Source organism: Peromyscus eremicus, chromosome X, assembly GCF_949786415.1.
Source record: "Peromyscus eremicus chromosome X, PerEre_H2_v1, whole genome shotgun sequence".
Lineage (NCBI taxonomy): Eukaryota > Metazoa > Chordata > Mammalia > Rodentia > Cricetidae > Peromyscus > Peromyscus eremicus.
The window spans coordinates 56215586-56242634 of record NC_081439.1 but is presented as its reverse complement, the minus strand read 5'-3'; the positions used below and the strand labels follow the sequence as shown (position 1 = coordinate 56242634).

Below are 27049 nucleotides of genomic sequence, written 5' to 3'. Positions count from 1 at the left end.
GCGCAAAGCTACACAGAGAAACCCTGTCTCGAAAAACCAAAAAAAAAAAAAAAAAAAAAAAAAAAAAAAAGATATTAAGAATACAAATAATTAAGAACAGTGTAGTGGCATTGGCCTTTTTTGTCCATTTTGTTTTTTCAGACAGGGTTTCTCTGTGTAACAGCTCTGGCTGTCCTGGAACTTTGTAGACCAGGCTGGCCTCGAAACTCACGAGATCTGTCTGCCTCTGCCTCCTGAGTGCTGAGATTAAAGGTGCTTGCCGCCGCCACCACCAGGCTAAGGATTTGTTTCTTTTCAGACAGGGTTTCTCTGTTTAGTCCTGGCTGTCCTCAAACTCACAGAGATCCACCTACCTTTGCCTCCCAAGTGCTGGGACTAGGTGTGCGCCAACACCTCTCGGCTGGCATTGGCCTTTTATCCAAGTACTACAAAGGCTGAGGCAGGAGGCCAGTGCAACCTATAATAGCAAGCAAGATACTATCTCATCTACCCTTCCCTCCAACACACACCAAGAAAAGAGCAGCTACTGCTTGTTTCTGCATTTTTTTCATCTCTTAGTTCTAATCAATCAGTAGTTTGATACTCAAAATACTGATGGAAAGGAGACTACTAAAGTTCTCAGACAAGCCAGGCACTGGGAGGTTGAGGCAGGAGGATTGCTACAAGTTCCTAGCTAGACTGTAGAGTGAGATTTCCCCCTGACCTCCAGACAGGGTTTCTCTGTATAGTCCTGGCTATCCTGGAACTTGCTCTATAGACCAGCCTGGCCTCCAATTCACAGAGATCTGACTGCCCCTGCCTCCCAAGTGCTGGGATTAAAGGCGTGCACTACCACCACCCGGTGACTCTGTCTTAATGAAAAGTTAGTGCAGGCCCAGAGTGATGGCTCAGTGGTTAAGAGCATTTACTCTGCAATCATGAAGACTAGTCAGATCCCAGCCCAGCAAATACAAAACAAACTGAGCATCCCCCAAATACCTGTAACCCCAGATCTGAGAAGAACAGAGACAGGAAGATTGCTGGGGCTTGCTCTCTTCCAGTCTAGTGAGACTAAGCTTCAGGTTCAGGAAGAGAACCTGCCTCAAAGGAATATGCAGAATGAGAGAAGAGGATATCCAATGCTTTCTAGTCTTGGTGTCTGCACATAGGTACATGAACACATACACATACACACACACTTTTTAAAAGTCAGATTTTATATGTGAACTTAAAACAATCAAGCTTTCATGTGATGGTTATGTAATGATAGAGAAAAATCAAGGCTGCATATAGGCCTCCTTAAATTGAACTAATAATAATATTAACACCAGCTTCTATATACTGGCTCTTATGCCTATAAGGACATAGATTAGAAATTCAGCCTTTAATCAGTTTTGACATGTAAACACAGATCAACCTCTCAGCATGTCAATTATAATAATACAAGGACAATTAGTTTTATGTGTTTCTCTCTGGAAATCATTTTGAAAAGATCTCTTCCCTTCCCACTTCCTTTGAAACAAATGCCTCTAAAGAAATACTCACTAATAAGTGCCTCTAGAATATACAAAATAATATCCAAATGCTATCCCTTTTTATTACTAGTTCCTTATAGCTATTGCTGGTTTTAGAGAGCCCATGTTCAAGAGTTACATGGGTTCAGCTATTTAATTCCATTACGCTACTATAAGAAAAGCAGCAGTGAAGTCTTTATAACAAAGCATGCTAGAATTGGTAAATCACTGTTGAGATATATGGAGAAAAATACCCAGACATTTTCTTACTCTTAACTATAGCAGCACTTCTTGAATGAAGAATTAATGAAGCAAAGACTCACAGATTCCCTGTACAAAATTCTGTATGTAATATATCTTTTTCTGGGTAGAATAAAATTATCAAAAGGTCCATATCCACCTCCGTAAAGCTAAAAATACTATTCTATATCTTGAAAAACATCAGGAGCTTACTAAAAGTAGGATGATCAGCTGTAGGTTTTACACCTTTGGGGGGAAAAAATAAAAAGACATGCAAAGGTAATAAGGCCTCTCTGGGAACAATAAAAGTGTTGGGGCTACTGGGAAGGAGAATTAAACAGAAATTGAATTACAATTTCCCAGACCCTAAAAGGAAACACACACACACACACACACACACACACACACACACACACACACACACACAGTTGTTTCCAGAATGGTGCCATAATTACCATAAAAGATAAGATAAATTATCACTCTACCCAACAGATTAGGTCACCCACTAACAAAAAAATTGTTTGAGTATATTTTACCTTTTTATTAAATCATGGCCAAAGAAATTAAAAATGTCTTACTGAAAACATTTACTTACTTAGATTTTACCCTTTAATTAAATAAGGATTTGCAGAGAATCACATGCAGTTCATACCCACATGTTCTTAAATAGTGGTAATTTCAATGATTGCTTCAGAAAAGCAACATGTCACCAAGATAAAAAGACCATTATTTTCCCCATGCTCACAGTAATGAAGGAGAAGCAGACAAAGCAAGGAGAGGGAAAGCAAGCCTTACTGCTGCTAGAGCGCTGGCAAGTTCCGAAGAAAACCCCTGCCCAGCAGGTAAGCAGCTTTGGGATTACTTCCAGGCTCACAGTTCCCAATGTTCCATCTCAAGAGGCAGAAGCAGGCAGGTCTCTGTGAGTTCAGGGTCAGCCAAGACTACAAAGTGACATCCTGTTTCCAACAAACAAACTTGGTCATTTCTTAAAAAGAAGCTATTACTACTGAGGTTTTTTGTTTTTATATTTTGAGACAGGGTCTTGTTAGGTAGCTCTGGCTGGCCTGGAACTTACTATGTAGACCAAGATCTTCCTGCCTTTTTTTAACCTTTTAAATGAACCATATCAATCTTCTTCTCACTTCAAATCTCTAAAATTATAAAAATAGCAATATGGAGACCCCAAAATACATTTTGTGGTTTACTTTATTTGAGACAGGTCCTTACTATGTTGTCCAGGCTTATCCCCAACTCCAAAGTTCAAAGTACCTTAATAGTTAGGACTCTATGGGCATGCACTATCATGCCTTGCTTTAAATATTCTTTCCTTTTTTTTGTTTTTTGGTTTTTCGAAACAGGGTTTCTCTGGGTAGAACTTGAACTCACAGAGATCCACCTGCCTCTGCCTCCCGAGTGCTGGGATTGAAGGTGTGTGCCACCATCACCCAGCTCTTAAATATTCCTTTTTAAGCACTTAGTTTAAGACAGATGTAGTAGTATACATAGGACATTCCAGGCTAGCCAGGGTTAGACAGTCTCAAAAAAAAAAAAAAAAAGGCAGCACAATCTTTAAGGTTTTTGTTTTGTTTTGTTTGAGACAGAATCTCACAATGTAACTCTAGCTGGCCTGGCCTAGACTCACCACCTAGCTGGCCTCAAACTCTCAAAGATCTGCCTGCCTCTGTTTATAGAGTGCTGAGATTAAAGACACGCTGCCACTATACCCAGCCCAAATTTCAAATTTCAAAAAAGCACACAGTACTACAAAAGTATAGGGAAAGGAACCACCGATAAAGAGTGACAAGGAACACTTCACTCAACTTTTGATTCAATTGGTGATGAAACACTAACTGCCAAACCCAACTCCCCAGACTTGGTCTTAGAAGCCCTCTTACACTTGGAATCGATACTTCTGTCACTCTACAACACCACCTCACTTTTCAGGCACTGTGCCGCCTCCATCTTTGGCCCTTTGGTCTTTCTTTCTAACATTTATTTTATGATGCCAGAGAGGTGGCTCCGTGGTCAAGAGCACTGGCTGCTCTTGCAGACGACCAGTACCCACATGGCAGCTCCTAACTCTCTCTCCAGTCCCAAAGAATCTGATGTCCTCTTCTGGTCTTTGTAGAAACTACATGCATGGTGCATAGACATGTAGGCATTAATTTTTTATTTTAAAAAGAACATTTTTAGCAGGTGGTTGAGGACATAGATCTTTGTCTAGAATAGAGTCATCAAGAAAGAGATGGTAGTTAAAGTGTATGAGTAAGAATATTCAGAAAAAAGACTGAAAAGGTTTAAGAAGAAGGAGGACAATTGTCATCACAATACAGTTTCAAGAAAGTGATTCTAACTCTTGGAGCAAGATCAAGATAGGTACTGTAAAGTACTTATCACCTAGGGCAATTATGTGACCTTGTTCACTTAGTAGATATACTTAGCGTTGTAGAAGCCATATTGCAGGGGGCTGGAGAGATGGCTCAGCGGTTAAGAGCACTGGCTGCTCTTCCAGAGGACCCGAGTTTATTTCCCAGCACCCACATGGTGGCTCACAACCATCTATAGAAGGATCTGATGCCCTCTTCTGACACAAATGTGTACATGCAGATAGAGCACTCATATACATAAGATAAATAAATCAATCTTTAAAAAAGCCATAGTGGAGTAAAAAGCTGGGTGCAGTAGCATACAACTGTACAATCCTAGCACTGGGGAAGTTAAGGGAGGAAGATGGCCAAGTTTGAGGCCAGCTCAAGCAACATAGCAAAATCATCTCAAAAACAAAACAAAACTAAAAGTTCTAAGTGAAACATGAATGGGAAATAAAAAGATGGAGATTTCAAAGAAATCTGGCTATCATAAAAAAGAATGAAAAATCGAAATTCTATGGAAATAGTTTTGTATATAACGTGGTATTATACACAGGAAAGCTCCACCTACATGAAGGACTTAAATGAAAAATTAAAATAAGAGTATGGCTGTGTGTACCTGTGGACTCAGCTATTGGGAAACAGAAGCAGAAGGACCACACAAGTCAGGAGTTGGAGGCTAGTCCAGGCAATACAGTAAGAACCTTCCCTCATCTCAAAAAAAAAAAAAAAAAAAAAAAAAAAAACAGTTTTAAAACATAAGCCCTAAAATAAAAGTCACTGCAAACTTCATGTCAGTTTATACCTCCCAGTCTAGCCAAACATATCCTAGCTTATAATCCATGATACTGTCTTTTTGTTGTTGCTTGCTTTTGAGAGAGAGAGAGTCTCACTATGTAATCCTGGCTGGCCTAGAACTCTCTATGTAGAATTCAAAGAAACCCGTGATCTGTCTCTGCTTCCTGAGTGCTAGAAATAAAGGTGTGAGTCACCACAATTGGCTCACAAGGCTTTCCTTAATGAGGCAGTTCAACTCTAATGTCCCACTTAAACCAACCAACCAACCACACACACACACACACACACACACACACACACACACACACACACACACGGCTGGAGAGATGGCTCAGAGGTTAAGAGCGCCGACTGCTCTTCCAGAGGTCCTGAGTTCAATTCCCAGCAACCACATGGTGGCTCACAACCACCTGTAATGAGATCTGGCACCCTCTTCTGTATACATAATAAATAAATAAATATAAAAAAAAAAACGGGCGGTGGTGGAACATGCCTTTAATCCCAGCACTTGGGAGGCAGAGCCAGGCGGATCTCTGTGAGTTCGAGGCCAGCCTGGTCTACAGAGCGAGATCCAGGACAGGCACCAAAACTACACAGAGAAACCCTGTCTCGAAAAAACAAAACAAAACAAACAAAACAAAAAACAACACACACACACACACACACACACACACACACACACACACACACACACACAGAGAACATTCTATCTGGTCCAAGTATTAAGGTATCAATGTATCAATTCTACTTTCTTAATACCTATATAATCTGTTTAACCTTTCCATTACAGGTGGTTGTGAGCCACCATGTATTGCTTCTTTTTGTGTTGTCTTTTTGTTTTTTGAGACAGGGTCTCTTGGTGTAGTTTTGGTGCCTGTCCTGGATCTCGCTCTGTAGACTAGGCTGGCCCTGAACTCACAGAGATATGCCTGGCTCTGCCTCCTGAGTGCTGGGATTAAAGGCATGCTCCACCACTGCCCGGCTTATTTTGCTTTTTTGAGACAGGGTCTCTCTTCAGAGCTCTGGCTATCCTGGAACTTACCATGTAGACCAGGCTATCCTTTAACTCACAGAGATCTGGCTGCTACTGCCTCCTAGGTGCTAGGATTAAAGGCCTATGCAAGCATGCCAGGTCTCTTCTTCCTGCTTCAAATTGTTAGGTTTTATTTGTTTTTCAACATGGCTATTGTTAAGAGTTTCTTTACTGGTCTCCAAATCTCATTCATCTCTACTTCATTATTTGGATAACTTCTTAAATGGTATTTACTAAAACTATACCTCTCTCCTCTCTTACTGGTTTAGTGTGACTTACTGGGCCTTTCACAATTTGGGCCTAAACCCCACCCCCCCAATCTTATTTTATAATCAAACCTAGCCACCACCCTATATTCAAGTCAAACTTATTTGCACTTCCCCATCCAAAGCACTTTCATGTATTTTTGCATTTGGTTCTCTATCTGGAACTTCATCATCCTTCTTTTCTTGATTATCTGTTCAGCATAGTAGGTGCTCGGTAATGAACCACAATAGTCAATATCCCTTAAGACTCAGTTCAAAAATAAGTTCCTGAGGCTGGAAAGATGACTCAAGTGGTTAAGAGCTTCCTTTTGCTGTTCTTACAGAAGACCTGAGTTCAGTTCTCAGCACCCATGTTGGACAACTCACAACCATTTATAACTCCAGTTCCAGGGGATCTCACATTCCCCTCTGGCCTCTACAGACACATCCACACATACATATAATTAAAAAAATAAATCTTAAAAAGGGTTTTAAATTTTTTTTTTTGGTTGAGCACGGTGGCACATTCTTTAATCCTAGCAGAGACAGGTTAGTCTCTGTGAGCTCTACATAGTGAGTTCTAGGCCAGCCATGGCTACATAGCGAGACACTGTCTCAAAAAAATAAAAAAAAATAAATCACTGAGCCATACTTGGTGCTACACAAAATTGGGAGGTAGGAGCAGGAAGCTGAATCCAAGGTCATCCTCAGGTATACATCAGGTTCAAGGCCAGCCTGGGATACATGAAACCATGTTTCAAAAACAAAAATCCTTTAACTTTTACTAGTTTATGAAGCCTTTCCTAACACTCAGATTACAGTATTTTTTTTCTCTAACGTACTTTGTATATCCTTCTATTATAGCTTTGTCGAGCTGTATTTTATTTGTTTATATCAACCCAAGTATGAACTGCTGGAATACAGACCATCCTTCCTGTCAGTAGATTAAGCAGCTAGCAAAGAGTCTAGTACATATTATTCCATCAATTCAGGTACTGAGCAAAATTCCACATACCAAAGTTTGCCATGGTCTACAGCTAGCTATACATTTCAGCCTCAGCTCCATGAAGAGTTGGAATGTAACTTTTCAAATCTTATAGAAACACAGCAATGACTCAAAGGACAAGGAACATCCATTTGATTTTTATTCACACCTCATTTTTCTATGCTTTACACAATTTCAAAAGTAAGGATCAACTGCTTTTCATGAAGTTTAATAGTGATTCTTACAAAACACACACTAAAATATGCACCTACTTAAATGAGTAAACCGGGCAGTGATGGCTCATGCCAGCACTTGGGAGACAGAGGCAGGTGGATCTCTGAGTTTGAGGCCATCCTGGTCTACAGAGTGAGTTCCATGACAGCTAGGGCTGTTACACAGAGAAACCCTGACTCTAAAAACAAAAACAAAATCAAACTAAGCAGACTAAATGGTTCAGTGCCAACCAAGCCTGGCAACTTAGGTTCAGCCCTGGAACCCATATGATGGAAGTAGAGAACCAACTCTCCAAGTTGTCCTCCAACCTCCAAAAGCATACCAGAATAGCACTCCCACTCTTTTTTTTTTTTTTTTGGTTTTTCGAGACAGGGTTTCTCTGTGTAGCTTTGCGCCTTTCCTGGGACTCACTTGGTAGTCCAGGCTGGCCTCGAACTCACAGAGATCCGCCTGGCTCTGCCTCCCGAGTGCTGGGATTAAAGGCGTGCGCCACCACCGCCCGGCCAGCACTCCCACTCTTACAACATACATATAGATATAAAAACAAAATTTTAAAAAGTAAACTGAGTTATTTGATTTAGCTATCACTGCTCAAAGCTGCTTAAGCCCTTAAAAAAATCTCAATAATGTAAATTAATGCTGAACAGACTGCTGAAAGAGGAAAAAAAGAAATACCCACCATTGTACTTAACACTGTTGGCCAGAATAAGGTTTACATCATCTAGAAAGCTCTCTCGACTCTGGTATTTGTGCTTGGAGATATTCTATGATAAAAACAATCAGACACTCAGCTATATATACAAAAACATTTGACTATAAAAAGACACTAATTATAAAAATCACTCACCTTACGTATAGTCTCCAAATCCATTGGACTGACAATCACTTTGTAATAATCTGGAACAAACTTCTTATTAACTGGGTGATGAAATGGCCAAGACTAATAAAAAGAAAGCATGGGCAGTTAAATGAAAATCACTATTTATAGCACAGAGTCCCAATTTTCATTGAGTTACAAATATTTCTGATAAAAACTATAGACTCTTTCCACAGAAATATACAAGCTCACACAAAATTCTCTGTAATTTAAGAGTCTTATTAAGGATTCTCACACCCTGATTTTAAAATGAGAATCACTCCTCTATTCTATGAGCAAATGCATCAGGATCATGATGGGGAAATCTGCAGAGACGACCAAAGCAAACTAGTGGGAACTCATGAAAGTTGGGGCAATGGCTGTGGAGCCTGCAAGGGACTGGACTAGGCTCTCTGCATAAGTGAGACAGCTGTGTAGCTTGATCTGCTTGGAGGGCCCCCTGGCAGTAGAATCAGAATCCATCCCTGGTGCATGAGCAGGCTTTTTGAAGCCCACTACCTATGATGGGACACCTCATGCAGCCTTAAGGCAGGGGGAAGGGTTTGGACTTGCCTCTACTAGATGTGCCTCCCCATGGGAGGCCTTGCCTTCTTGTTGGGGGGAGAGGTGGGAGGGGTTGGGAAGGGTGGAGGAGGGAAGAGGGGGATCTTTGGTGTTTAAAATGAATGAAAAAATTTTCTTAACTAAAAAAAAAAATCAGAAAAAGAAATACCTAGGATCACTATAGGAAAAAAAAAAGAATCCTTCCTCTAAACTTAGAACTAAAATCTTATTTCTGCATTAAAGACCAAGTTCTGTAAAAATAGAATAAAATTCCTTATTCCATAGTTCCATCTAGAAATTTTATAACACTCTACACATAGAACATTATGATGACATGCAACAGAAAATTTAATTCTGAATTTCGGGGCAGGGGAGGGGACCAATATAATAAAATGGTCTGCAGAACTAATATGATAGCTTTGACATAAAAAGTTGAACAAAAGGGAAAAAGAAAGAAAACAAAAAAGGAAAACAAACATTGAGTAATTATTGAAGAGTTTTTTATGGACAGGCAAAATGGGTCAGTGGGTAGAGGTGCTTACCAATAAGCCCAATGACCTGAGTTTAATTCCTGGAACCCACAGGATAGAAAGGAGTTCAAATTCTCTGAGGGGTTTGTTTGTTTGTTTTTGTTTTTTGAGATAGGGTTTCTCTGTTTAAAGCTCTGGCTACCCTGGAACTCGCTCTGTAGCCCAGGCTGGCCTCAAACTCACAGAGATCCGACTGTCTCTGCCTCTCAAATGCTTTGCTTTATTTTTTAAAAGACAGGGTCCTACTGTGTAGCCCCGGCTGGCCTTGAATTCACAAAGATCCACTTGTTTTCTGCCTCCCAAGTGCTAGGATGAAAGGTTGTACTACCACACCCAGTCAAGTTGTTTTGACCACACACAAACCACAGTTTATACCTTCCTCTCCACATGCACAAATAAATAAATGTAATAAAAAATGTTGTGTTATTTGTATAGGAGCATTTCTAAATCAAGAACCTACTATTAGTTGACAGTTCTTCTCTCCCAGGCTATTCAAGAGCTTACAAATACCAAGTGCTGACAACAGGAAGAACCTCTTAATAGTCAAAGATACTAGGTATCATTGCTTTCAATGATAATGAATTCATAGAACAAAAGGTTACTATTTAAAATTACATCCTAGTTCCTATGGACATACATCACTACATAGAATTTCTTAATACACACATGCTTACCCTATATACTTCTCTCCATCCCCTAGTACTATCTTGACAACATTTGGCATGAAAATTACTTACGTCTGGAACTGCCATCATTTTCTGAGTGACAATGTTATCCAGAATAAAAGAAAACGCTACTTGGTCATCATCATCAAGCAAGGGGTTGATAGCTTTCTCTAAACGTGCCAACTTATCCTCTTTCTGAAATAAAGCAAAGCAAAAAGAAGGCAGTTTTCCTGAATTGTGATCACTACAAAAAAGCTAAAGATATTTAAATTTCAGCTAGCTATGACTTTAATCCCCCCAAATTTACCTCTGAATTATCTACTGTTCAGTTTCAGGCCAATCTAGAAAAATGATATGTTAGCTAAAGGAACAACACAAAGAGACATGCCAGCAAATCCCTTAAGTTTTTTTTTTTTTTTTTTTTAAAAGACGGGGTTTTTCTGGGTAACAGCTCTGGCTGTCCTGGGACTCACTTTGTAGACCAGGCTGGCCTCAAACTCAGAGATCCAACTGCCTCTCTCTGCCTCCCAAGTGCTGGGGTTAAAGGCATGCACCACCACACCTGGCTTAAGCATTCTACATCCCATCCTTGTATAGCACCAAGACCAGAAAGGTCAACACATCACGAGTTTAGCTACAACAACAAAAACCATCTTTGGCAAATTAGGCTTTAATAACATTGTCTTTTCTATAAAATGAATGCTGAGGATACAGAACAACATCACCATTAGTTAATGACTCTTTTTTTATTTGTTTATCTAATAGGGTATGTATCCTATGTATCCTAGGCTGGCTTCACATTCAGTATACAACCTCAGCTTGACTAGTGACTTGTACAAATAAAACTTAATCCAACAAATTCATTTTGGTCTGTGTACTAGGAAAATCTCTGTGTTCTCACTGTCTGTATCCTCAATCCTTAGTCTCATTAGCCCTTTTTTGGGGGGGGGCAGGGTCTCCTAAGTCACAGGCTAACCTTGAACTTGATATGTTGCCACAAATTACCTTGAATTTCTCATCCTCTTACCTCCACCTCCCCTGTGTACCATTATTGAATCTCCACATTGGATACAGGACTTTAGCCTTCTAACAGATACAAAGAGGAATCTAATTGGTGGGTGTTTTTGTTTTAATTTTGAGACAGGGTCTCAACATATAGCCCAGGCTGGCCTGGAACTTGTGTTCATCTTAACTCTGACTCCCAAGTGCTGCCATTACAGGTATGTATTACTATGCTCAGCTAACTGTGGCTTAAACATGCAATTTATGTCAATCAAGTTGAGAAAATCTTCCATGTTTATCAATCATGTTCTCTTATGAAATATCTATGTCAGTATCAACTTTATTATCTGTGCTTTTATAAACTTATAAGATAAAAACCACAATCTTCTTTGGTAAGAACAGGAGTTTATGGGGCTAGAGAGATGGCTCAGTAGTTAAGAGCACTGACTGCTCTCTCAGAGGACCCGGGTTCAATTCCCAGCAACCACAAGCAGCTCACAACTGTCTCTAACTCCAGTTCCAGTGGACCTAACAACCTTACACAGACATACATGTAGGCAAAACACCAACGAACATAAAAAAAAAAAAAGAATAGGGGTTTACAGAAGGCCTAAGGCTGTAATTTAGTGGTAGAGTGGCAAGACCCTGGGTTCAGTTTCCAGCACACAAAAGAAAGAAAGAAAAAAAAAACAGCTCAAAAGATACAGATTATCCTTTAATTTTTTTAAATTACTTTTTAAAAATTCAACTGTCTATAGGCCCAGTGGCTCAGGAGGCTGAGGTGAAAGGAGCACTATGAATTTAAGGTCAACCTATTAGACACAGTGAGCTCCAAGGCAGCCTGAGTTAGATAAGGCACTATCTCAAAAAATGGTTTTTCAATATGCCTCCCTGGTACAGCAATGAATTGTAATGTGGGCCACAGGAGCTCTCCTGGAAAGTCATTTTCTGCCACCCTTTCTAAAGTCATATAGGTTTGAGATCTGAATCCTAGCATGACTCCAGAGCAAGTAATTTTCTTCTTTGGACTTGGCTTTCCGGTCTACAGAAGATAGCGTCTATATGATTTCTAAGTTCCTATCCATCAAATGTACCAAAGATTTGCTATCCCCTCAGCTACTGGTCCTTCTGTTAAATACTTTAGTTCCTAAAGTCCACTATTTTCCACCTTCATATACCACAGCATTTCTCTTGGTTTGTTTTAATCTATTTTTATTTTTGAGTCAGATTCTCATGTTGCTCAAGCTGCTCTAGAACTCAGTATATAGCTGAGGATGACTTTCTTTAAGCTCCTGATCCTCCTGTCTTCAACTCTCAAGTGCTAGGACTATAGGTGTATGTCACTATGTCTACTACTTTCTCTTATCATTAATTCTTTTTTTATCATTAATTCTTACCTCTTTCAGTTTTTCATCACAGAGATCCAGCATGGATTGAGAAATCTGAGTCAGTGAGTGTTTTGGCCCTACAAAGGAATAAGAAATGGCCATTATAAATGGGAGCCCAAAGTTTCCACGCTTCCCACACTTAACAAATCTACTAAAGAACGTAAAAGGTCCCAGGCACCAGCCTAGTAACTGAGTTAGGTAGATATACCAGTATTTTTCCTTTTTATTGTTTTAAGACAGAGTCTCTTGTATCCCAGACTGGTCTAGAACTCACTATTGCAGCTGAGAATGACCTTCAACTTCAGATCCTCCTGTCTTCACCTCCTTGGGATTACAGGTATGTGTTACTATACCAGGCACACCAGTCTTTACTCCATTTTTCAGTGTCTAACATATAATGGGTAAACTATGAATGAAATTTAATTGTTTTGCATTTGTGTCCACATATACTTGTATTACAACTGCTTTTTGTTTTGTTTTTTGAGACAGGGTCTCATTATGTAGCTCTGGCTGGCTCGGAATTCTCTACGTAGACAAGGGTAGGCCCGAACTCAGAGATCCATTTGCCTCTGTCTCCCTAGTGCTGGGAGTAAAGGCGTGAGCAACCTTTATTGGGGCTTTTAATACCTTAAAAATCATTCTGTAGACGGAGAATGTGTTTAAGAATGATAATGTTCATTGAAACATTTAAAATTTTTCTGCTTAGTAGACAGATTCTCCAGCACACAGTTTTATTTCAGTTTCCCAGAAATCCTTAAAAAGAACTTCAGAAAATTCTTGAACTATCTGACCTCTCTTGTACATTCTCTGCTTAAAGCTGTTCCATTTAAGCTCATCTTCGGAATAATTAAAACATTTTTAAGCTAGGATTCATGGACACACACCTGTAATCACAGCACTTGAGATGCTTCAATCAGAGGACTAACAGATCTGGGGTATCCTAGACTACATAATGAGACCATCTCAAACCCAAAAAAGAACTCTCTCCCCCCAAAAAACCCAAAATATTTCCATATAACTAGCATTTCTTTTTTGTGTTTTTAAGACAGGGTTTCTCTGTGTAGCTCTGGCCATCCTGAAACTCACTCTGTCAACCAGGCTGGCCTCGAACTCAGCAATCCTCCTGCCTCTGCCTTCCAAGTGCTGGGATTAAAGGTGCGTGCACCACCACTAAGCCTAACTTGTATTTCTAACCACTTCTTTTGAGTATCATTTACTAGATTACCTTCCTCCATTGAACTGTTGTTAGTGTCCCCCCAGAGCCTTAACCTCAGCCCTACTATTTATTTCAGCGTTTGATTTTTCATTCAAACATTTTATGTCTTGTCTAGAAAATGGTCAATGATGGGAATATAAGGATAATTATAAGTTCCTATTACAGAGCATTCTTGGACTAGTCAAAGAAAATAACTTGAAAACAAATCATTGCAGAACAGTATAATCCTATCAAAAATCTATGGATAAAATGATACACTGTCAGAAAATACATAATAAACAAGACTTGCCACAAACTGACAAATTGTTAAATTCAGTGACGGGTACACTAAAATTTATTCCTCTTAAATTTCCATAAGCTGGGTGGTAGTGGCATACCCCTTTAATCCCAGCACTCCGGAGGCAGAGTCAGGTAGATCTCTGTGAGTTTGAGGCCAGCCTGGGCTACAGAGTGAGTTCCAGGAAAGGCGCCAAAGCTACACAGAAAAACCCTGTCTCAAAAAACCAAGAAAAAAATTTACATAACAAAGTGGAAAAAACTATCAGTATAGATGAAATACATTGGTTGCACATAAATTATATTCTATATCACTGGACATCAAATCTGCTAATTTGAAATATGGTGAAGCAGGCTGGTAATTTTAGCTGCTCAGGGGGCTGAGGCATAGGTTGCAAGTTTAAAAGCAGGCTAGGCTACAAGAAAAGTTCAGGGCTAGCCTGTGCAACTTCGCAAGACTTCATTTCAAAATAAAAAGTAAAAGGGGAGCTGGGATATAGCTAAGAGGTAGAGTACTTGCTGGAGGCTCTGGATTCAATCTTTAGTAGAATAAAAAGAAAGGAAGAAAATCTGCATTGGGGGAGTAGGGAAGGCTTGTTCTGACTCACATTTAGGTAGTTATTAAAGAACACAAGTCCAACAGGCAAACAATAGGAAAGGACATTCCAAAGAGAAGGAAAAGTACACAAAGACACAGCACTAATTAGTCAAATTCATAGAAACACGCTATAGTACATTTCATCAGGGTCCCAAGTAGTTTTGATACCATTATAACAAAGGTGTGTGTGTGTGTGTGTGTGTTTGTGTGTGTAGGATGTATGTATGTCTGTATGTATTTGCATGTATATAGGAAAAACAGGTAATGAACTTAGAAAGTCAGAAAGAACCACATTAGAAAGATCTTAAAGGCACTAGAAAGCAACTTTAAACTGGTTAATGATGCTTCTTTTCTTTGTTCCCCTTTTTTATGGAGCTTGGACATCAAACATGTTAGCCAAGTGCTCCACCTCTGAGCTATAACTATCATCAGTCTAAGGCAGTCATTTCCTACATTTGGGTTCTAGTGGAGAACTGCCACCCGGTCAACAATAGGAAGAATTAAGGCAAAAATGTTTGGAAGCTGTTGCAAGAGGTTAAACAAGAGCTAACAAGGGCTTCAATTAATGTAGCAATGGTAACAAAAAGGAAAGGGACAAGTTCCAAAAAATGTAGACAGTATACTTTGTCGGACTTAGTTTTAAGTGTGAGGAGGAGAACATGGGATCAATTATGACTAAAATTTCTACGTTGTACAACTAGGCAGCCAGCAAAACCATTCATCTACACAGGCAATCAGATAATAAACTGCCAGTAGGACATGAGAACTGGTCATGTCTAGCAGACAACTGGAAGCAAGGGTTTGAAGCCTTGGAAAGATGTAGAGACAGAAGAAAGGGGCATCAGTAGACATTTAGTAGCCAAAGTAGTAATGAAAAAGAGTAAGGGGCTAAAGAGATAGCTCAGTGATTAAAAGTGTGTACTGCTCTTGCAGTTCAGTTCCCATCACCCACATCAACTCACTACTGCGTATAACCTCAGTTCTACGGTGGTCATAAGCCTCTGGTCTCTGTAGATACTTGCAATCACATGCATATACCCAAACACATACACATAACTAAAAACAATAAAGTAATGCCATGCAGTGGTGGCACACACCCTAAGTCCCAGCACCCAGGAGGCAGAAGCAGGTAGATCTCTGAGTTCTAGGCCAGTCTGGTCTTTCCAGTGAGTTTCAGAATAGCCAGGGCTACACAAAGAAACACTGTCTCAGAAGAAAGAAAACAATAAACCTTTTTTTAAAAAAAAAAAGACAGGGTTTCTCTGTTTAACAGCCCTGTCCTGGAACTTGTTTTTATAGACCAAGTTGACCTCACAGAGATCCACCTGCCCCAACCTCCAGAGTGCTGGGATTAAAGGCATTGCACTACCACCACCCAGTAAATCTTTTGTTAAAGCAAAAGTAGAAAGTGCTACACAAAATACTCCCGGAAAGGAAAGGAGAGTATTAAGAAGAAAAGGTGGGCAACATCCTAAGTACATGCAAAGATTCTCAGTGCCATTAAGGAGACATAAACACACATGATGTGCCACTTGACATGCACTAGAATGACCAGAATAAAAAAGACTAATAAGTGTTGGTGAGGATGAGGAGAAAGTGGAATGTGTATAAAATATATGCTACATTTCTGGCAGAACTGCAAAATGAAATAGCTATTCTAGAAACTGGGAAAGTATCAGGTTTTCAGAATGCTAGTCAAAGCTACCCTATAAACTCAGAATTCTTGTCCTATGCATATACCAAGAGAAATGAAAGCAAATGTCTACACAAACGTTTGAACATACATGTTCACAGATGCACTGTTTATATTAGTTTAAAAGTGGGTAAATTAGGACTGGAGAGATGGCTCAGTGAACATGGAAGCCAGTCATTGGAGATGAAATTTGGTAAGTTGGACTGGCTTGTGGAAGGCTTCAGAATGTAGAAATTGTTATTGTCCTGTTTATACATGAGAAACAGAAGAGATTATGAGATGTTAAATAATATATCCATCATAGCTCTATTGGTTTTATCTACTCTGGATGCCAATACAAGTTTGAGGCTGGAGAGATGGCTCAGTGGTTATAATCGCACATTATACTCTTCCAGAGGACCTAAGTTCAGTTCCCAGCTCCCATGTCTGGGGACTCACAACCTCCTATAACTTTGGTTCCAGGTGATCAAATGTCTCTGGCCTCCAAGGGAATTTGCATATGCATACACAGACACACACATATATGTACATATAATTTTAAAAAATGATTCTTGCTACTTCCAATACTCAGAAAGTTGAATTCACATACCCATCACAAAAAGAAAATTGAACTGAAACTAGAAAAAAATGAATTAATGCAAACTGATTTCTTCCTCCTTGCCTTTCCTGTTTGTTTTTTATAAGAAAATGGGTATCTAGCCCCTGTAACAAAAATGCAAACCGATTTAAAACACATAAAACAAATATGGCTGCAAGACTATCCTTTGTAGAGTTCACTCATACCCAAGGACTCTCCAACCTACCTAGGTTTACTTTTTTATCTCACTACTTACCCCAACTGTTTCAACACATAAGACTTAAAATTCACCAGAGAATACATTAAAAAGTAAATAGTACGAGGCTGGGTATGGTAAAACATGGCTTTAATCCCAGCACTCATTTGGGAGGCAGAGGCCAAAGGATTTCTGTGATTTTGAGGCCAGTCTGGTCTACATAGTTAGTTTCAGGCCAGTCAGGGTTACATAGTGAGACCATGTCTTAAAAAAAGGATTAAATAGAGGAACTAAAAAGAAGCAATACTTATTACATGACTGAAATGTATACTACCTGATGTTCATACCCAAGAATGCACATTATAGTCTTTTCATTCATTCTAATCTATTGAATTTAGAATTAGCAAGGGGATAGGAATCTGAAAAGTGACCTTTGCAGGCAAGGAACAAAAAACAAGGGACTGTTACCATTATAGGTTGCACTATTTTTCACAATTAGTTCCAAATGCTCTCTGAATTCTTCGCGAGATGGATAGAGGCGTTTGCGCACATTTTCACGGAGTGTCTGTAGATCCATCGGCCGAGTGATGATTTTATAGTAGTCCTTTACAACCTTTGCATTAACTGGAGTATGGAAAGGGTAGGTCTGTGGAAATAAGAGCCAGCACCATCTATGAGCAAAGAACACTTGACAGAGATGTAGCTGGAGTTTTCTCTCTGGGTCCGCCAAGCCCCGCCAAGCCCCGCCAAGCCCCGCCAAGCCCCGGCAGTCCAACAGCCCGCTTATAAAATAAACACACAGACGCTTATATTATTTAAACTGTTTGGCCTAATAGCTCAGGCTTCTTGTTAGCTGTTCTTATATCTTAAATTAACCCATTTCTATTAGTCAATAAGTTGCCACGTGGCTCGTGGCTTACCGGTACCTTACATCTCGCTTGTCATGGCGGAGGCTGGCAGCGTGTCCCTGCTTCTTGTTGGCTGTTCTTATATCTTAAATTAACCCATTTCTATTAGTCGGTAAGTTGCCACGTGGCTCGTGGCTTACCGGTACCTTACATCTCGCTTGTCATGGCGGCGGCTGGCAGCGTTTCCCTGCCTCAGCCTTCCACTTCCCAGAATTCTTCTCCTCCTTGTCCCGCCTACCCTATCCTTCCTGCCTGGCTACTGGCCAATCAGTTTTATGTATCAACCAATCATCCACAATACATAGCGACACATAGATTAACAGAAATGGGTTAATTTAAGATAAAAGAACTAGATAACAAGAAACCTGCCACGGCCATACAGTTTGTTAAACAGTATAAGTCTCTGTGTGTTTACTCGGTTGGGTCTGAGCTGCTGCGGGACTGGTGGGTGAGAGACATTTGTCCTGACCGTGGGCCAGGCAGGACTGGAAAAAACTCCAGCTACACAGAGACAATTACATTTTCCCAGTTTACCAACTCTCAAAGGGATTTTTCAGAATCTGTTTTTTGCATTAAGCTATTTTTTTTTCTTTTGTAATTTTTATTTATTTATTTATATTTTATGTATGAGTGCTCTGCATGTATACCTGTACACCAGAAGAGGGCATCAGATCCCACCATAGATGGTTGTGAGCCATCATGTAGTTGCTGGGAATTGAACTCAGGACCTCTGGAAGAGCAGTTAGTGCTCTTAACTGCTGAGCCATCTCTCCAGCCCCCTAAGCTATTTTCTTTCTTTTTTTCTTTTTTCTTTTTGATTTCTCAGGACAGGGTATCTTTGTATACAGCCTTGGCTGTCCTGGAACTAACTCTGTAGACCAGGCTGGCCTCAAATTCAGAGATCCATCTGCCTCTGCCTCTGCCTCCTGAGTGTTGGGATTAAAGGCACGTGTCACCACGATTGGCAAGGCATTGAATTCTTTGGAGCTACAGTTAGAGTTGTCTGTGAGCTACCCACCATGACTGCTGGGAACCAAACATAGTCCTCTGCAAGAGCAGTATGTATTCCTAACCACTGAGTTGTCTTTCTAGCTCCATATATGCTAGACATTTATGGAATGCAAAAATGGTTCTTATAAGACATACAAATTTGAGGCTGGAGAGATGGCTCAGTGGTTATAATCGCACATTATGCTCTTCCAGAGGACTTAAGTTTGGTTCCCAGCTCCCATGTCTGGGGACTCACAACCTCCTGTAACTTTGATTCCGGGTGATTCAGTGTCTCTGGCCTCCAAGGGAATTTGTATATGCATACACAGACACACATATATGTACATATAATTTTAAAAAATGATTCTTGCTACTTCCAATACTCAGAAAGTTGAATTCACATATGCCCCCACAAAAAGAGAAAATTGAATTGAAACTAGAAAAAATTAGCTTTATATCCTCTTATAACTCATGTGTCCTTTTGCCTATATTCTGTCCTTCATCACCTAATATTCTATTAAACAATTTAAAACTAGACAAAACCCCAAGGAATTAGGAGTTCCAGATACATAGGTGTACACACTACTGCCATCTAGCGGAAGTAACAGAAAACAAAGAGTCTTGGTTTTCCTATTCTATACATCTAATGTAATGAACTCACATTTGGAAGATCTCGCATGTCATTGATGATAGACTCCAAAATAGATGACAGTGTCACCATAGGGTCTGTCCGGCGCCGATGGATGGATTTATGAGGTCTCTAAAACAAAACAAAACAAAAACAAGAAATCAGAATTCTTTAGCTTAAAAACAACAACAACAAAAAAACCACCCTGGAAAATTTTCAAATATACTGATACATTTTAGAAATCGTCAATAAAGCCAGACTTTGAGGGCTTAAGCCTATAATCCCAGCAATTGGGAGGATTGCTGCAAGTTCAAGTTCATAGAACGCTCAGTAAATTCCAGGCCATCCTGGGCTAGAGGGAAACTCAATCTTAAAAGCAAAGTTTGGAGGGGGGACAAGCTGAAGAGATGGCTCAGTGGTTAAGAACCCTTGCTGCTTTTGCAGAGCACCGGGGTTCAGATCCCAGCACCCACATAGTGACTTACAACTAAAACCATAGTGCACTCTCTTTTGGACTCTGTTGGCACCAGGCATGCACACAGTGCACTTATATACATGCAGGCAAAAAACTCTTGCACATCAAAAAGAAGGGGGGGGCAGTGAGATGGCTCAGTGGGTAATGGCACTTGCCATACAAGAGAGTGACCATAATTTGATGTCCACACTCCATGTAAAGGTAGGAGAGAACTAAGTCCTCTGACTTCCATGTGTGCATCATGACACATGCACAGATGTAGGCACACACACACAAAATAAATAAGTTTTAAAGCTGGATAAAGGCACACACCTTTATCTCAGCACTTGAGAGGCAGAGGCAGGCAGATCTTTGAGTTCAAGATCAGCCTGATCTATAGAGTGAGTTCCAAGAAAGCCCCAGAGCTACAGAGAAACCCTGTCTCAAAAAAACAAAAATAGCCAGGCAGCGGTAGTATACGCCTTCAATCCCAGCACTTGAGAGGCAGAGGCAGGAGGATCTCTGTGTTCGAGGCCAGCCTAGTCTACAGAGCAAGTTCCAGGACAGGCTCCAAAACTACACAGAGAAACCCTGTCTCACGCCCCCCCCCAAAAAAACCCAAAATAATAAATGAACTGTAATAAATCATCTAATGAATAGTACACATAATTCTCTCTCTTTTTTTTTTTTTTTTGGTTTTTCGAGACAGGGTTTCTCTGTGTAGCTTTGCGCCTTTTCCTGGAACTCACTTGGTAGCCCAGGCTGGCCTCGAACTCACAGAGATCCGCCTGGCTCTGCCTCCCGAGTGCTGGGATTAAAGGCGTGCGCTACCACCACCCGGCGAGCTACCGGGAACCTATATAATTCTCAAGGAACAGACATAAGAACATCTAACACCGACAGAGCCATATCACAGAAGGCTGGAGGAATCAATCAGAACCCATTTGATATGAAGACAATGTGGATACTCACATTCAAATAGTCACAGTGAACAGTGGTTCCAACCCGCCGTTTTTTCTTGGGAGGAAGTTGTTGTTTAGGAAACTTCAGGACCAGAGATTTTCTGCGAACTTCATCCGCACTGCAATCAGTAACATTGCCAGTATGTTATTTATAGTTCCAACAAATAGGGGTGAAGAGATGGCTTAGTGATTAAGAGTACTTGCTACTCTTACAGAGAGGACCCTGGTTCAGCTCCTAGCACCTATGTAGTAGCTCACACCCAGACAGTAACTCCAGTTTCACAGGATCGGATACTCACTTCTGACCTCTGTGAGTACCAGGCATACACAGTGGTGCACTTACATACATGCAGGCAAAACACTCATACACACAAAATAAATCCTATAACTCCAAATAGATCTTTATAGTTCCCAGAAATAAAATAACTACAATGAAAAGGTCCAAAGTACCTAAGTGGGAAAAGTAAAAAAAGCCAAAGGTCAAAGAGTCATCTTCTAAGCTTCAGAGTAGGCAGGAGGACCTGAGGACCTCCAAATTAGTAAAGAACTAAGCAAATCAAATTTTTTCTCAGTTCCTATTTAGAAAGTGAGGGGACTGGCTAAAGGCATTTTAAGACTCCTCCCAGTTCTAACATTCTATCCTGGGGTTCAAAAGGTAGAACACTTGACTCATTCAGAATATAAATGAGTCTGGACATGACGGCACACCGGGGAAGCAGAGGTAGGGAGATCCCTATGAGTTCAAGGCCAGCCTGACCTACAAAGAAGCTCCAGGCCAGTCAGGACTACACAGTGAGATCTTGTTCAAAACAAAACAACATAAACAAAAACAAAATATAAATGAAGAAGCAGGTGTGATTACACATGCCTGTAATCCAAGGAAGGAAAAAAAAAAGGAATGAAAGAAAGGGAGAGGAGGAGAAAGGGAGGCAAAGAAGGAAACAGAAAGACTAAAAGCAAAAAAAAAAAAAAATTAAAAACCAGTATAGGGGAAAAAGGGGAAGGAAGGGTTCCTACAATTAAAACCAGTCCACCTTCTCCCCTCCACTGTAAGGGCTCAAGATGTCACATTTTCCCTTTCTAAGGTACTTTTAAGATATGATGCCGGGCGTGGTAGCGCATGCTTTTAATCCCAGCACCCAGGAGGCAGAGGCAGAGGCAGGGAGATCTCTGTGAGTTCAAGGCCAGCCTGGTCTACAGAGTGAGTTCCAGGACAGCCACAGCTACACAGAGAAACTCTGTCTCAAAAAAACAAAACAAAACAAAACAAAAAAACCCCACCAAAACAGGGCTGGAGAGATGGCTCAGTGGTTAAGAGCACTGACTGCTCTTCCAGAGGTCCTGAGTTCAATTCCCAGCAACCATATGGTGGCTCACAACCACTTGTAATGAGATCTGGTGCCCTCTTCTGGCCTGCAGGGACACATGCAAGCAGAATACTGTATACATAATAAATAAATCTTTTTTTTTTTTTTTATTTTTTTTTTTTATTTTTTTTTTAGATTTATTTATTTATTATGTATACAGTGTTCTGCCTGCATGTACACCTGCAGACCAGAAGAGAGCACCAGATCTCATTACAGATGGTTGTGAACCACCATGTGGTTGCTGGGAATTGAACTCAGGACCTCTGGAAGAGCAGTCAGTGCTCTTGACCTCTGAGCCATCTCTCCAGCCCCAATAAATAAATCTTTTAAAAAAATAACAAAAATGATGACTTACATATGTTGATAAATCAATAAGGATAGAAGAATGTAAATTGAATACAAAAAGAAATAGAGTAATTGCACCAAACTGATGTTTAAAATTATATAGAGAAAGATTGAATCTAGGGTTTTGCATATACTAAACAAGAGATCCACAAATTAGCTATTAATGCATTCCTATCCCTCTTTTCACTTAAAAAAGAATATGTGTGCATGGTACCTGAAAGGCCAGAGAGGGTGTAGGATACCCTCTATAGAGGTGGAGTTACAAATAGTTGTGAGCTGCTATGTAGGTGCTGGAAACTGAATCCAGGTCTTGGCCAAGAGCAGCGAGTGCTCTTAACCAATGAACCCTCAGCCCTTATGCTTTTTTTTTTTTTAATTTTTGTTGAGACAGGGTTTTCCTGTGTAACAGCCCTGGCCACCCTGGAACTCGATCTGTAGACCAGGCTGGCCTCTGCCTCCTGAGTGCTGGGATTAAAGTCAAGTGCCACCACCACCTGGCTTGTTTTGGTTTTTTGAGACAGAGTCTCACCATAGAGCCCAAGCTGTCTTCACATTTGTAATCCTTTTGCCTCTGCCTCCTAAGTGGTAGGATTACAGGCATGTACCACAATGCCCAGCAAGATATTGATTTCTAAATACCATTTGCTAATAAAAGGAGCCTGGACACCTCAGATAAATGGTCAATTCTAAGTCTGAGACAAGGAAAACTTTTAACATCTTGTACCAGGAAGCAAATGATTTCTCAAAGATTTATAGAATCATTTCAAAACCACAGATCTGAGGGGGCTGAGAGATGGCTCAGCAGTTAAGAGTGTTTATGGCTCTTTCAAAGAACCTGAGTTTAGTTCCTAGCACCTCTATGGCAGCTCTCATAACACTATAATTCTAATTACAGGGGATCCAACTCTCTCTTCTGGTCTCCGTGGACATCAGGCATTTGTGTGATGCACATACATACATGCAGGCAAAATATTCATAAAATGAAAATACTTTTAAAATCACCACAGGATCTGGCTTAAATGAGTCAAATTGGGATATAATGCATTAAATTTATAAAGAAAGAATTTTGGAATCCACAGTAATATATTAAAATGGAAAGGATGAAGTTTTCCTTACCAAAAAAAAAAAAAAAAATACCAGATAGAATAGAGGAATTCTAGAATTAGAAAAAAAATCACCACTTTACAAGTGCCAATAAAATAACTTGGCAATGACCATTAATAGCTCTAAAACCAGTAAAGCTGTTAAGGTTGAAACAGGATATCCATCCTCACGTTAATCGAAAAAGAAAACTATATCTTTCCTACCATATCTGGGTATTGCTACTTTAAGAAAATGATCCAAGAGTTCTGGAGACACAGGTCAATGGTAGAGTACTTGCCTAGCAACCTCAAGGAACTAGGTTCAATCCTCAGTCCTAGAAAGAAAGATGATCAAAATAGTGGGAAAAACTGACACTGTGTGCTTGATAATGTGGTGATAAATGATATCAACTAGGTAGTCTATTAAATGTCTAGCCAAAAATATTTAATATGAGTTCAATCAGTAGAAAACAAAGCAGGTATTTCTCCCTTGGAGTCTCTCATACTCCTGAGCATTTTCATTTTTAAAATAAATCTCTGTTCTTCTCAAAACAAAATCCAGAAAGTGGGGTATTTTGTGAGACAATTGATGGGTATGCTGCAAAAAAAAAAAAAAAAAAATCAATGTCATAAAAAGTACAAAAATAGGCTAGGTGGTAGTGGAGCACGCCTTTAATCTCAGCATTTGGGAGGCAGAGGCAGGCAGATCTCCGTGAGTTTGAGGCCAGCCTGGTCTACAGAGTGAGTTCCAGGACAGCTAGGACTGTTACACAGAGAAATCCTGTCTTGAAAAATCAAAAAAAAAAAAAAGTACAAAAATAAATAGTAAGGACAGTTTTAGATTAAGACAAACTCAAAATACACTTATGTTTAAACTGGGATTGTATCCAAAATTCGGAAATGAGCCACCAAAGACAATGAGATGACTTGGGTAATTTGAGTAAAATGCCGGAGTATTGTATATTACTAAATTCATGCTATTTCTTAGTTATGATAATAGTACTGTAACAAGTGTTGCAACTCTGGGGGAAAGGTATCCTTACTGTTCAAGGAGTCAGGTGACACCTTGACACCTTGAGTTTCTAGGACAGCTCTGACAGCTGGAGCTGCAATGGGACAGCTCAGCTCTGGAGATGTGTGTGTTTGCAGTGAACTGTCATGATACCTGCAATTTACTTCTCAATGGTTCAAACTATAAACATTTTAGGTATACAAAGAAAGATTAAGCAAATGTGGCAAAAGGTGATCAGGTGAGTTTAGAATACTTTAATTGTGAACTTTCAGCTAATCAATAGGTTTATAATTTTTGTTTGTTTTTTCAAGACAGGGTTTCTCTCTGTAGCCCTGGCTGTCCTGGAACTCACTCTGTAGACCAGGCTGGCCTGGAATTTTGAGATTCACCTGCCTCTCTGCCTCCTGAGTGCTGGCAGGAATGCTCCACACCACCTGGCTCAGTTTATAATTTTTAAAATGGGAAAAATTTTAACATCTCCATTTTTAATCTATTAAATGCTCTAAGGGCAAGAAGATTGGATGTAAGTATAGTCTGCTTTATTTATTTTATCTTAACTGCCCACATGTCAGGTGTGGTGCTCCAAGCCTGTAATCCTAGCTACATGGGAGACTGAGACAGAAAGATTGAAAGTTTGAGACCAATCTAGGTAATTTAGCAAAACCTTCAAAAATTTGTACAAGGGTTAGAGGACATATGGCTCAGTGACAGAACACTTGTCACTGTGCCTACCAGTACCCCCTCCAAAACAAACAAACAAACAAACAAACAAAAAACAAGCACAACAAAACAGAAGAAAAACACTACTGTGGTAAGGGTACTTGTGTAAACACTAAGACTTAGCCTGGATTGGGTGGCACACACTTTTAATCCAGCACTCAGGAGGCAGAGGGAGGCAGATCTCTGTGAGTTCCAGGCCAGCCTGGTCTATAGTTAGCTCCAGAAGAGCCAGGGCTAGGTAGAGACTCTGTATTGAAAAACCAACTCCCCCGCCCCCAGAAAACACCTAAGACTCAATACATAGCATGTACAAAGGCAAGTAGTACTAGCAAATATTACCAATTATAATCCAAAGTTCCTGTAACCCTAGTTCCACTTCAGAGAACAATCACATCACATTTACCCCTGCCAACCATCATAATAACCCTTCAACAGCTCTCTGCTATAGCACTCTCTGCCTGATATCCCTTACCTCTCAATTAGCTGTTTTCCCAAAACGATCTTGGTCCCTTCAACCTTGATAAGTTCTTCATTATCATTATGAATGACTGTCTTTTCCAGCTCCTCTTCCTGTTCCTCTGTCATGGCAACAGGATTAGAAGGTGGAGCGTTTGTTTGATAATAAAGGGGACAGAATTTGTTTGTCCTCATATGCCCGATGGCACCACAGGCTCCACATTTCAGCTGAAACAGAAAACAAAACAAAACAAAAAACCCCACAACATGTTAGAGGTAAACAGGCTGAACAGCACGTCAAAAGTAGAAATGAATATGGAGCAGGGGAGCAACAAAGACAGACACCATTACATAGAAAACTGGTTTGGAAAGGTTAAGGTCACAGAGCTAAGTGGCAAAAACCAGAACCAGATATGCTGTATCCAAGTTCACAATTCTCTCCACTGAAGCAGTTACCTTATCTTATGTTGTACATGCAATCTTTAACCTAAGTGATGCAAAACAACCTGGAGGCTATGTATTCTTGTCTTTTTCTGATTTCTTAAGACTTTTTTGTGTATCTGTATTGGTGTGTATAGGTATATGTGCAAGTGTGTGCACAGGTACCTACTGAGGCCAGAAGGGAGGTGTTAGATCCCTTGAAGCTGGAGTTACAGGTATTTTTGAACCATCCAATATAAGTGCTAAGATCTAAACCCCAGTCCTTTGATACAGTAAGCACTCTTACTACTGAGCAATCTCTCTAGCCCCTTCTTTTAATAAGTTACCATTTTTAAAAAGGATTATGAGGTTAGGGAAGTAGCTCATCAGTGGAGTGCTTGCCTAATACACATCAGGTCCTGAATCTGATGCTCAGTAACAAAGGTATACAAATATAAATAAATGTACCAAACCTACTCAATTCCTAAAGAAAAATGTGTGTGTGTGTGTGTGTGTGTGTGTGTGTGTGTGTGTGTGTGTGTGAGAGAGAGAGAGAGAGAGAGAGAGAGAGAGAGTGTGTGTGTATGTGTGTGTGTTCTTTCTGAGGGCCTCATGTAGCCCAGGGGAGCCTGAATTCACTATGTAGATTTGTTCCTGGTCCTCCTGTTTCAGCTTCCCTAGTACAGGGACTGCAGGTGTTGTTACAGGTATATTAGAAACAATATAAGCTAGCGTTCCACGATATTG

At 40.1% G+C, this 27049-nt stretch overlaps 1 protein-coding gene across 4 annotated transcripts in view; it reads right to left on the bottom strand.

Annotated features, from left to right (window-relative positions):
• Taf1 (TATA-box binding protein associated factor 1) overlaps positions 1-27049 on the bottom strand; it is a 75451-nt gene that overhangs the window by 15742 nt on the left and 32660 nt on the right. For all 4 annotated transcript variants that reach the window (XM_059250300.1, XM_059250297.1, XM_059250298.1 and 1 more), the window contains exons 25-32: positions 25899-26110; positions 20911-21019; positions 19518-19616; positions 17427-17604; positions 12412-12479; positions 10085-10207; positions 8245-8337; positions 8077-8161 (exon numbers count right to left, since the gene is read on the bottom strand). In XM_059250300.1, coding sequence (XP_059106283.1) covers positions 8077-8161; positions 8245-8337; positions 10085-10207; positions 12412-12479; positions 17427-17604; positions 19518-19616; positions 20911-21019; positions 25899-26110 — 967 coding nt within the window. The remainder of the gene's footprint in view (positions 1-8076; positions 8162-8244; positions 8338-10084; positions 10208-12411; positions 12480-17426; positions 17605-19517; positions 19617-20910; positions 21020-25898; positions 26111-27049) is intronic.